Here is a 12,527-nt window from a genome sequence, read left to right as displayed (position 1 = left end):
TTATGCTAGTTTCCATCAATGTTAATATGTAAATTAATTACAGATTTATGACGTCATGGGTAAATGCGTGCTCTGTGAGCAAGGCCAATAGAAAAATACAGGATAAGGTGGCAAGATTAATCAGCTCTAAAGAGGTTAGTGCTGTTATTTCCCTGGTGCACAGAACAAATGACTTGTGGAACTCAAGTTAAAAGATATCCCTGTCCTTTTGATACAGTTACATGGGGCTTCTAAAATGGGACACGTACTTTTCTTTTCTGCATTATATATATAATGCTTTTCCATCCTCAGTTAATGAAAGAATCCGGTCTCCATTTCTTCTGTGTTTTTGTGACGGTCTAAACTGGGTCATCGCTTGGTCTGCGATGCAAGAAAATGTTTTTGAAATCTGCTTCTGTTTCTTCTCTGTTCCTCCCTGCCCCCCTCCTTTGTATGGAGTCTTGCACTGCTTGATATGACATTTAGTTCCTTATTCCTTCTCCTGGATTTTCCTGTCCTTTTAGCAGTTTTCAAAGTGCGTTATCCTCCTGCTTCTCTTGTGAGACTATAGTTGTCTGTGCAGCTTAATCCTGTCTGTCTTTTTTTGTGATACCACTGTGTGAAAGGTGAAGAGGGGAGTTGCGCACCAGACCTTAACTCTTGAAAAGCAAATACTTGGTTCTGTGTGACATGAACAGTGTCATGATCAGGATGGTTGTGAAAAGTTCCTGAGCTCTCGAGAGTCACAGGAAAGCTACTTTGTTGACATAACCAGTTTTTGTTGTGCAGTTGGGACTTATTTTTCCGTAGATAATTCTTTGCTTTTATGACTTTCAAAGTTGGCAGATATAGAAACTGGTTCATCTGGGACAAGAAAGAAGGCAGGACACTTGAAGAGGACAATGTGAAAGCTTGTGATAACTGCTTGGGGTTTTTTATTTTTTAAGATCACTGCTGAGCTCTACTGGAAACATGTTGCATGCTTTTACAGGCAACAAAGACACTTTCACAGGTACTGAAAACTGAAGATACGAGACCAATGATAATGTTCTGTTTTTCTGAGACTGTACATAAAATAGGTTATGGTTGGCTAGAAGGTGAAATTAACGCTATTGCTGTAGCTATAACAACAAGGATGTGGAAGGATGCTGTGTCTGCATGTGTGGACTTGTAGAAGTCGCTGCTCCTGGATGTTGTTGTGCTGGTAAAGTTGTGTTCTGTGCTTGAATGGCTGGTTGTCTTCCCTAGGGTAGTTTTATGGCAATGCATCTTTGTGGGGCTTACAGTCATTCTGGGAGTGCTTTGCTGGTTTAGCTTGCAAAGGTTTTTGAGTTGAAGTGCTCGTAGTGTTTATGTAACTTAATAGATTCTATTCTAATAGACTCAGAGAAACTTTTTTCCCAAAATTCTTTGGTCTTGATAGGAGAGGGAATGATGAAGATGACTTTTCTTGCATCTTATTTTCTTTCCTCCTTTTTCTTTTTCTTTTTTTAAAACTGTTCTTCCTACTTCTGTTAATTGTAGAGCTGTACTGCAGTAACCACAATGACGACTTCCAGGGTAGTTAATTGATAAAAGGTGGCCTGGTAACAAAGGCTGAAGGAAATGATTTGTACCTGAACAATAAAGGGACAATGAAATTATAATGAGGATGGCACAGGCTGAGAATGGACATCGCTGTTTATAAAGCCTAGACTTGTTTGCTAAACCCAAAGAGATTGCTGAAAACTTGTCAATTGGATGGAGAAAAGCACTAGGTCTGGGGTCAAGCTACTGTATCATTTTCTTAGGGGCATGATATAATTTCTGTTTAGTGCTCTGCATTTTCTTCTGAATACGTAACAGATGTTCGTAAAATGGACAAGGAAAACTGAGAATGAACGAAATTAAAATTTACTATGAAATGTTTAAGTACAACTGTTTTTATTGTATATTTTCCAATTCTGCTGTTTTTACCTGCTGTTAAGTGCATCATCTTTCCCTACTAAGCAACCTGAAGAGAAAAAATGCTTTCTAAGTGACAGAGCAGTATTGTAAAATAATTTGAGAGTCAAACAAAACAGGAAGGTTATGGACTGGTGTAATACAAGTCAATAAGGTAATCTCCTGAAATTTTGGCAATTTCCATTTAGGACCTTCTTATTTTTAACGCTTCTATTGAAAACATTGTGGTGCTTGACATTCAGCTTGCCATTTCTCTAGTCCTTTTTTTTGTGATAAAGATAAAGGGAAGGTGAAGAGATTTCCTTCATGATTACAGAAGGGAGGCTTTCTATTTGTTTTGTGAGGAAAGGGATGCAGAGGTACTTGTGGGAGATGTGGGAGATGGAGTCAGGGCAGAAGTGAGGGGTGTAGTGATGCACTAGCTTAAAATTATTTGGGAAAGGGCTTATTAATCAGTAATAATTTAAAGAAAATTTAATCTTTGTTCTGGTGTGAAGGTGGCGACAACAGTGTTACGCATAAACGTGGCAAAGAAAGGTTGCCCAAGGGAAATGTCTGAAGCTCTGTAAATCTTAGGCCATGACTGCTTGCACTGTGCCCAGGCTTACTTGGCTTGAATAAAGAGATGAGCTTTCATCGATGAGATGAAAGTAGTTTAGACTTGAGCAAATTTGAGGTGTACAAAGCTACAGAAGTGTGAATAATGACAGTTTCTGAAATATGGTGCACAAATTCATATAACCTATGCTGATCCTATCTATAAGAACAGTAGCAAGTAGTATGCATTCCAAATGCCCATGTTAGTGGTATTAGCCTGATTGTTAGGGCTGGGTTTTTAGTAAAAGCTAAGGGGGTAACCTGCATTTGTGTGATCTTCACTCTAGTCTGTGGCGAGTCATAGCAAACTGTCCTTCATTTGAGCCAGGAGGTTGCTGTCTGTCCCCTCTTGGCAAAGAGTTAAGTTGTTAAATAGATGTTCTGTGTAATAGCATAGTTGATATTCACAGGGAAATGGAATTTAACATCTGTGCTGTTGTGAAAGATAGGTTTATTTGCAGGGGGAAGCTTCAAGCTCTTGAGACTTGACACACTAAGTTTGAAACATCTTCACTTTCATTTAGTGCACTTGGACAATGTGGTTAGTTTGTTGGTTGGTTTTTTTTTTTTTTTTTTGGTATGATCTTGTAGTTCTACCAGTTGCTTTATTGTGGACTGGCTTGTGTGTGTCAAAACTTTTTTTTAAAAAAATCTTTGTGGTTACTGGATTTTCACTGGCTGAATGTTTTCTGATCCTGAATATATGATCAGCAGTAAAAATGGTTTTTCCTTGTTAGAATTTGTTGGCAGAATGACCAAATAGAATTTTGACTTTACTTCTTTCTCCTTCTAATTGTTTTCTTACACGTGGGTGTTTATACTTCCTACCTAGTACTTATTGGGAACTGAATGTTCACTTTCCTTGGCCAGTTTTCAACATAACACTCAACATCTGTATGTGAATCTTTATCACAAAGATGAAAATATCATGGTATCTTTAATTGTGCTCATCCCTCTGCAAAAAGTGTCACCTTTTCAAAAGACTAGTTGTGGGGAATTAGCATGTCTTTAAAGGTTATAAATGGAAGAAAAGAGGGAGGGGCCAAAAACCCTCAAAAGAAGCAGTGTCATACTACTTCAGTGGAACTTCTTCAGTTAAAAGCTCCTGTTCTTGCTTTCATGTCTTGTATGTGAACCTCACCATTATTCTGAAAGAAACATGAATAAAAGAATAGCTCACACACATGCCCTTGAAAAGCCGAACCTAATGATCAAAATAACAGTACCTTATAAAACTGAGTTATTAGAAAACTGATTTTAACCTCATTTGTTTACTTATGATCTTGATTTGAGATCAATCTGTGCTGCTCTTTGAGTAAATGTGAAAAACTGTGACAGAAATACTATACGATTGCAATTTTCTTTGAACAGGTACTTTGTGCTGGACTTTGAGACGGGGATTCTGCAGTATTTTGTGAATGAACAAAGTAAAACCCAGAAGCCACGAGGAACCTTGTCTTTAGCTGGAGCTATAATATCGCCCAGTGACGAAGTGCCGCATATGTTGGTGGTTTACTCTGCTAATGGAGAGATGTATAAGTTGAGAGGTACAGTGCTGCTTAAAGTGCCAGCTGAGTCATTCTTCTCTCCCATTCCTTCTTCTGCATCTCTTCTCTCATATCTCATTTCTCTTTTATTTCCCTATACTGTCAAAAAGTAGTGGTTATACAGTGGTTATATATTGTTTCATACTATATTATCAAACACAGTGGGAGAGTAATTTGGAGTTAAATACATGTGAATTTACAATACAGAGACTTTCAGGGTTGGAAGATACCTTAGGATGCCTTCTACAAGCTGTTAGTGTGGCGTTTTGATTGTGCAGTGTATCTCTTGTGCTTCTGAAGGACGAAAAATTTGCTTTGATTGCTGTCCACAGCATAGCATTTATTTTCTAATATTGTTCTCCTCTGCCACCATCCTGCAGATTATGTGCAGTAATGAATCCGCTGATGGGTCGGAGAAGAGAAAAATGCCAGTGGAAGGCTGTTAAGATACTCTGTTCTTGTCAGTCTTAGAATAATTGAACACACCTTTAACATAAAATTTTGCCTTCCTTTCCTTACTAATGTAAGAAAGACAATATAGGGTATGTAAGAGTTACTTTGGAATTTTTTTTTTTTTTAAAAAGTAGTATTCTGATTCTAAGTTACTTTCAGTATGGTTGATTGATCAGGATACTTTCATATCAAACTAGTTTGTAAAATAAAAAGGATATAAAAAAATTGACATGCAATACAGTGTTACAAAAGTTTAAAATTCTAGTAGTTTTATACTGATCCAGTTTATCAGTTGTCTAGCAGGACAGAGCATGCAGCACTCCCCCATGGTGCAGTTTGGTGCCGTTTTATATGTGTAACGGAAACACAAGAACAACCAGGGAGAGTTTCTGTGAAAGTGTTTTGGAATTTGCACAGCTAGAAATCATGAACGATTGTGGTTTCATTATCATGCTTTTCCAATCACTTGGGATTATCAAATACTTACAATATGCTGCTTTTAATTTAATGAGACCTATGAATTTGATTCAAATCAGTAAATAATTTTTTTGCTAAGTCAATAACCATTGACATACTTAATACCAGAGGAAGTAAGAGAAAATATTTACTGAAATTATCCACTCTGTATTGGTATTCTTAATTAGGATTACTGTAGCAGTTTGTTTCAAACAAAACCAAGCCTCTCTCCTGAAGAGACTTATTAAACAGGAGCCACCTGATAGAGACTGCAGACAATCTTTCCAATAATTATTAAAGCTGTTTTTTAAAGATGTGTGTGGGAAATTGTGCTTTTCATTCTTGTGCCTTGTAAGTTGCGTGTGAATGACACACTGGTTTAAAGAGAGATTTAACTGAACTACATTAAACCAGAAGTACTTAAGTATCTGTGGAACTGATAGCTTGTCTGGTAGCTGATTGACAGCCTGTGTGTAGAGGTTTTACTGATTTAAATGCTACAGTGTGATCCTTGTCCTTTACAAAAAGACAAGCAAAAAGTGGTTTAAAAATATTAAAAATAAAGTAATCTTGAGATAATTCTGCTTTTAATAACATTTGGAGGAGGTAAGTGTGAAGAAGACTCATAAGCTTATCTCTTCCAACTGGCCGCAGCATCTTAAGTTGAGGTTTAGATATGTTGTACGGAAGCACTTAAACATACTTAATTTAAGTAGCGTAAATTAGAATTTGTAGTGCATTCTAACCAATAAATAGTCTCTCTCGCCCCACTCCATCACCTTCTCTTATGCAAAAAATGAGTATTGATTTATATGTGATTTCCTGCATTTTCTTGTCTCCATTCTAGCTGCTGATGCAAAGGAGAAACAATACTGGATAACTCAGCTTCGATCCTGTGCCAAACATCACAAGGAAGGTAATTCTAAGGTAAATAATTAAGAGGGAGAAGTAACTATTATGTTTGAAGTGGTGTAGGTGAAGAACAGCATGATCTGGATGACAGACTGGCTGGTGTAGTTAGTAGGTTGTTGTTTAGAGGTTTGTGAAGAAAAGCAGCAAGTTGTTTCTCACTAACTGGAGCAGGCTTAAGTCAATTTGGCAACCTTAATAAATAAACATTGTCCTATTTATGAGAAATTAATGAAGTGTATTTTGGATGCTGTCAATACATGGTTAGTTGCGTGGTTGGATGGACAGTTTATTAATAAATACCTGTGTGATGTCCTGATTAGTATTTAAAAATGTTAACTGATTCTAGTTTCATTTAATTTTGTGAGATTTAATGGCTCTTATTATAGAAGCTTCAGGTAGATATTAGCAGTGGTCAGTCTTCAGCTTCTTTACCAAATCTGAAAGAGGTCATCATATGAAGATTTATATTATTTATTTATCTTTGGAAGTGATGTCAGAATTTTTGTCCTCAAACATATCAATATTTTGGACAGGTAAAAAAATGTTTGAAGCTTAAAAATAGCAGAACAATGGGTTGTATCCCCTGTCTCCAAGCAGAAATTACATGAGTCTGTTTAAATTAGAATATACTTGGAAAGTATACTAAATATACTAATACTAAAACCAACCAAACAAAAAAAAACCCGTTAGAAAGAAATTATTATTGTATTATTTTATGTATGCTTTTGGTGTTAATAGTAAGTCACTAAAAAAAAAAGTCCCGCTCTTATCTTCAGTCTTTTAAGCACTTCCATTGATATCTTTGCCAGACTGAAAAAGATTGCTTTCCTTATGACTATTTGTTTGCCATATTAAAAATGCATATAATTGCAAGCAGAAAGGATTCCTCTCTGCCGCAAGATGTTGAGAGTATCAGCCTTAAGTTAACTGCAGTCAAAGTTGTGATCCTGAGTGTCTTTAAAAGTTGGACTTTGAAAAGATGGATGATATTTTGAGGAGACTGGCATTCGTTTAAGTGTGTGAAGTAAAATAAACCCAACCTGTTGTTCTTCTTTCTAAGTGGTGTGAACTCGTCAGGAAGCAATTATGGTGTGGTTAAAACCCTTTTCGAAGGAGAATAAGTAACTTCAGTATTTCAATACTTTTTTTGGTTCTTGTGCATGGCAATTAAATATGTTTTTTATGTGGCCCAGTACTATTCAGAAAGGAGCAATTCTTGTTGAGGGTCTACTTGTTGAGGGTCCTCCTACAGCTGCTGTTGATTTGCAGCTCTGGGACTTCCTGTGCTAGATAGAGATGGTAACTTTTTATACTCAATTACCATCAATGACTTATTCCTCAGTAAGTTCTTCGGTCACTTCTTGAATGCATTTCAATGTTAGCATCTACACGGTGCTGTGACAAGGTAGTAGAACTGTTGTTCAGTACATACGATATCAGAGACTTGTGCAGTGGCATACTCATACTTCTACTCTCTATTCATTTGCTAATATTTCTTAACACTGGAATTGTTTTTCTCCTTTTGCCTGCTCCTCATATATAGTTCTGTAGAGTTGTCTATTTTAATACCAATATCTAATTCCAGAGTTGTAGTAATTGTGCTGAAGCTGATCTTTGTATAAGTAATGTTTGGATCATTTTTCCTCCTTAGGTAAAAACTGTTGCACTTAGTCATAAGTTGTGCTAAGAATTTTTCATGCTGCCTTTCCCTATTGAACTTCTGCAGTAGTAATATCTACGTATTTTGATAGGCTCTGAATTAATTAGTATGTCAGGAGAAAAATCTTGGTATTACAACAGTGAAAATGTCCAGCAATTAGTAGTGGTCCAAAAAAAACAAGTAGAATTTTAGGAATTATCAGGAAAGGAGCAGGGAGCAAAAGGGAAAATACTTAGATTGCTCTAACTCTGTCAAATACTTTTCTAGAATACTCTATTCAGTCCCCTTCCATTTCTGAAATGGAAACATTGGAGTAGGGGGGAAAGTACTTCTCATCGCTTCTGATATTCTTCTGTACAGAATGAACTGTGTGATGAAACTTGACTGCACTGGGGTCTTTTTGTCTTTTTTTTTTGTGCTGATGGGAAGGGAAAGGGCAAATCAGGGAAGGATAGTGTTAATAAGTGCTCTGGAGTGGCTGAATAGGAAGTATTTGCTAGCTGTTAATAATACGGTTGGGGGAGCTTCAAAGAAAATGAGCCGAAAACAGGTTCAAAATGAAAGGAGATGAATGAAAACTGGAGTTTATTATGGGATGTTTTGGATGCTAGAAGCATATATAAATTTGAAAAGTATTTGAAAGGCAAAATGTTACTGGAAAGTCTTGACTAAGCTAGTAGGAGGCTATTAAATACAAAGATAGTGTCTGTATCAAATACAAAGAAGGGCTTAGAATGAGGAGCATCTTTCTAGACTTGTTCTTGTATTCTTGCATAGGGACCTGCCACTGCTGTGGCTTTCTTCTGATTCTTAGGCTCATTGTGCAAGAAAATAAGAGTTTCCTTGATGGAGGGGTGCAGGCATACGTAACTGAGGAACCAAATGAAAGATTGTTTCAGACAGCAAGAGGAGGGTTCTTGCATTTTACTTGGAAGACTGACTAGTTACAGAAACTTGACATAGGATGCTGAAGTGTAGATGCATTTTGGTTGGTACAACTAGTCATGCATTTTAACTAGCTTGGATCCACTTACTATAAAATAGAAGTGCTGAAGAAAACATATTTTTCTTAGTCTTGTGTTACAAGTCTACATCTAAAATCAGACTAGGTTACTTTTCACTTACATGTTTGTTAGCAAAGCACTCTTAATTCCCCTTTTTTGTAAGCCACAGAGCAAAGAAATAATTTATGTCTTCTGTATTTTTAAGCTTAACAGTCCAGAAGATAACATGTTGGGAATTTATGTGCTTCAGATGAGACCACTGATAACTCTGCTTCTTACTCCGGAGGTGTACTGTACTGGAAGGAATGTCATGCTTACCTGCTCCTAGGAACCTTTCTTTTGACAAGATTTGTCTCTTGTTTTTCAACACACTTTTTTCCTTTTTCCCATCCTGTCATCTCAGGGTTAGAGTATTATACGAAGCAGATTTTGCCTGACTTTAGCGTTGCATATAGTGCCAGCTTGGATTTTATCTGCAAGTAAGCTTTAAAGCTTCTCTCTGCTTTTCTCTATAGAAGCTAGTGATCAAAAGCTTTAACACTACAATAATTAGACTTTGGAGATCAGATATTGGTTGCAAGGCAGTGATGCTTCACAGAGATTCCAGAAGCTAGGAAAAAAGGTGTTTCTATAACTTTTTTTCTTTTCCTCAACGTTTCTTACTTGAAAACCACTGCCTGGTAGGAGGTAAGAGAAGCGAGAACTGCTACACTTCTTTGATTATTGTTTTCTTTCTCTTATAGATGAAGTTACTTTAATAAAATAATTATTAGCATGGGAGTGGAATATTTTAAATTTACATAAAATAGCATGCTGCTATTTTAGCCACTTTACTGTTTCTTTTGTGTTGGGGTTAGGGACTGGACTTTACATAGAAAGGTCTGTAACAACACAGAGAAGGGTACATGTTTGACTTCCTTTTGCGTAATTGAGGGCTTGACAAAAACCTATATTTTTGGATTTTGTTAGAATAGCCCTGCCATTGATAGGACTGTCATGATGTGATTTGTTACTCTACTGGCATCAGGGCTGGATCTCTCTCTTCCCATACTTTGAGGGCTGTAGCAAGTAATAACTGCAAATTGTCTGCCTCTCATAGTGCTGTCATGAACAGGCAGATAGATACTAATGTGTGTTAAGCTTCTGGACTTTGAACAGAATCCAAGCTTTATCTCTGCTGGGGACAGGCATGTTTCTGTGTCTGGAAAGTTGGAGCCTGAGTGTTTGCTCCCAGCTTCTTCTACAGCTTAAACTCACCTTTATCTCAGGAAGGACAAGAGGCAGAAATTTCTAGCTATTTTTTAGGAGGCATACACTTGAGAAGGAAGTGGAATAGGAAATGTACAATATGCAGTGAGGGGTATGTTTTATCTTATGCAGGTGGGTTAACTGGGGAAAAATAATGGGATAACCAGGCAAGCAGTGGGAAGGTTCCCAAGAATATACCAGTGAAGCAACTCTTAGCCACAGGTCTTTCATATTGGAGAGTGAACGTGTTTTGAAATCTTGAATAGATATTATTGAAAGGAGATTCATAGGAAAACATGAAAATTTGGGGAATGTTTTTCAAAGCTGAAGCTGTGTTACTATTTCTGTGAAATATTCGTAGGAGAGCATTCCTTCTTTCTGCTTTGGATCCAGATCAGCACTGGTTTCCTTTGTTTTTCAGAGCTACTGCCTGCTTCAAAATGCTGTTGTATGACTTGCTGTCCTTGCTATCTTTAAAGCTTCAGCTGGAGACTAGAGTGATGGAGGAAATTAAGCAGAGCAGTGTTGTTTTTTTTTTTTTTTTTTTTTAAAAAAAAACCTTTTAAAAAAAAAGGTTAAAAACCCGAAAGGTTGTGTACTGACAACTAAATTTAGTTGCATCCTAATGAATGGTCCAAAGGTGAGCTATACCGCTAACAAGCGGATGTAACACAAGCTAAGTCTGTCACTTCGTTTTAATTAAATTTTAGGTCTTAATGATAAAAAAAGCAGTAAAAGTATAATGTTCTCTGGCAAGTAATTCCCATGCTGTAAGATAGTCTTAAATGTTCTTCGTATTCCCATACAAGTCCCATTTAGCTTAATTACAGATTGCTCAACCTCCACAGAGTGCCAGATCACACTATATTGGAAGAAGTCTTCTGTCTGGATAGGATTGCTGTTTTTTTTTTTTTTTTTTTCTTTTTTTGACTATTCTAAGTGAATATTATTGTACAGGTTTTAACTGAAGCATTAGTCAGATTGGAATTCAGTGATATAAAATGCTTCCAAGAAGAAGTAGGCTTATGCATAATTTTTGTGGTAACTTCCAAGAATAATTTTATAGCTGTAAATTGTACAAGCTTGTCACTCCTTCTGTTTCATACCTCTTTTTTCTTGACTGTTTAATGATGATGGCTGTAAGAGCAGTACTAAAAGCAAATACACAAGTTTTTATGCCAGCTCGATTCCAGTGTGTGGATCGGTTGCTGGATTTCTGTTATTTCTCAGTGCGTATCAGGAACGTGGCAGGGCACAGAAACCTTTATCTTGTGAAGTAGCTTCTGTCTTAAATTGTGCTCAGATAGTAATTTTCAGCTTATGTCTGTGCTAGAATAAGGAGGTAGACTTTGCCCTTGTTCCAGCTTCTGGTTTGGAGATGCACAGTGAGCTGCTAAAATTTGGATGGTGTGGATTCACGTTTCAGGTGCACTCATTTGCTGATTCCCTGCAGCTGTAAATGGCAGTTCAGTTCCCTTTTCTTGTGCCACCCTTTATGCAGGCTCTGTTGTGCTTCTGATTCTTCGTTAGCTTGGGCATCAGAAACAGAAAAAATGGCATCCGATTAAAGAGGACTTAGCTTTCTAACCGGCTCACTGGGGAATCAGATGAGCAGTGTTGTAGGGGAAACAGGACTTTGATTCCAGCAGCCCCTGTGGTAAAGCCATGCTCTCATCTTCCTCCTAGATGGAGAACGGCTGAAATGGATCTGGCCAAAACCTAACCTTTCTCTGGTGTAGTCTGAGTCTTTGTATTTAAAACTGAGCCAATCTGATGACTGCATGCCTCTATGAGGAACTGTCCTGCTCTCTTTCCCCTCAAGCACTGCTCCTAGTACCTGTTACAACCATCATCCAGCCCTTTCGAAAGGCAATTTGGGGATCTAAATCAGGAGAAAACTTCTGGTTTAACTCTCTGAAGGAGTGGCTGTCCATGAGGTCAAATGGGCCTCAGAGCCAGCGTGGAGAGATGGTGGAGAAAAAAGTCCAAACCTGCCCCTTTCTGTGCCAACTGCAGTAGCAGTTTAGTTGTAATGTGAAACAGCACATTTAGTAATGCCTGAAAGTTTCAGGTCAATGCTTTTATCAAATCATTGAGGCAGATGTGTAATTTTTCTCCACAGCTGGAAGAATGGCTTTCCTAGGTACTTGGTTTTTATCAGGTTTCTTTTTGCCTTACTAATGAATAGCAATGCAGATACCTTTAAATTTCTAAATGGATTATACACTGGGTATTTTTGTCATATGCATGATAACTGTTTCCATACAACCAGATTAGTGAAAGTTTCAAGTCTTTGTGAGTGTTGTTTTGATTCTTTTATGCACATCAAACCTCTTTTCCTTTTGAGCAAGTTTACTTTTCCCTCCTCTGGTATGCTTGTCTGCTTCCTTGTCTTGACCTATAGAAGTCAACCAAAGAATGGTGCTTCTAATTAAAACATGCTTTGGAAATCCTTACAATGGTGAGGCTGAGAAGGAAGCAGTATTTGAGTGTAGATATGTGTCTGTTTGACGCCTTTTTTCCTCCCTTTGGAAGCTGCATGAAGATGGGAGTTGCTCACAGCACTCTGCTTTCAAAACCCTTTTACAGAAATGCAAAAAAATCCATTTAGGACTGAAGATGAGCTTGCTCAAATGGTTCTTGACAAAGAAAAAGATTTTGTGATGGAATGATTATCATAATCTCTTGCTTGAAAGCAGACACATGTATTGCCTTACTGAAGATAAT

General features: G+C 37.3%; 1 protein-coding gene across 3 annotated transcripts in view; it reads left to right on the top strand.

Moving 5' to 3' along the window:
• OSBPL10 (oxysterol binding protein like 10) overlaps positions 1 to 12,527 on the top strand; it is a 115,943-nt gene that overhangs the window by 29,730 nt on the left and 73,686 nt on the right. For all 3 annotated transcript variants that reach the window (XM_086467975.1, XM_086467974.1, XM_086467973.1), the window contains exons 2-3: positions 3,892 to 4,067; positions 5,824 to 5,903. In XM_086467975.1, coding sequence (XP_086324101.1) covers positions 3,892 to 4,067; positions 5,824 to 5,903 — 256 coding nt within the window. The remainder of the gene's footprint in view (positions 1 to 3,891; positions 4,068 to 5,823; positions 5,904 to 12,527) is intronic.

This window comes from Leptosomus discolor, chromosome 7 (assembly GCF_034619465.1).
Source record: "Leptosomus discolor isolate bLepDis1 chromosome 7, bLepDis1.hap2, whole genome shotgun sequence".
NCBI classification, from domain to species: Eukaryota; Metazoa; Chordata; class Aves; order Leptosomiformes; family Leptosomidae; genus Leptosomus; species Leptosomus discolor.
This window is presented reverse-complemented; position numbering and strand designations above follow the sequence as displayed.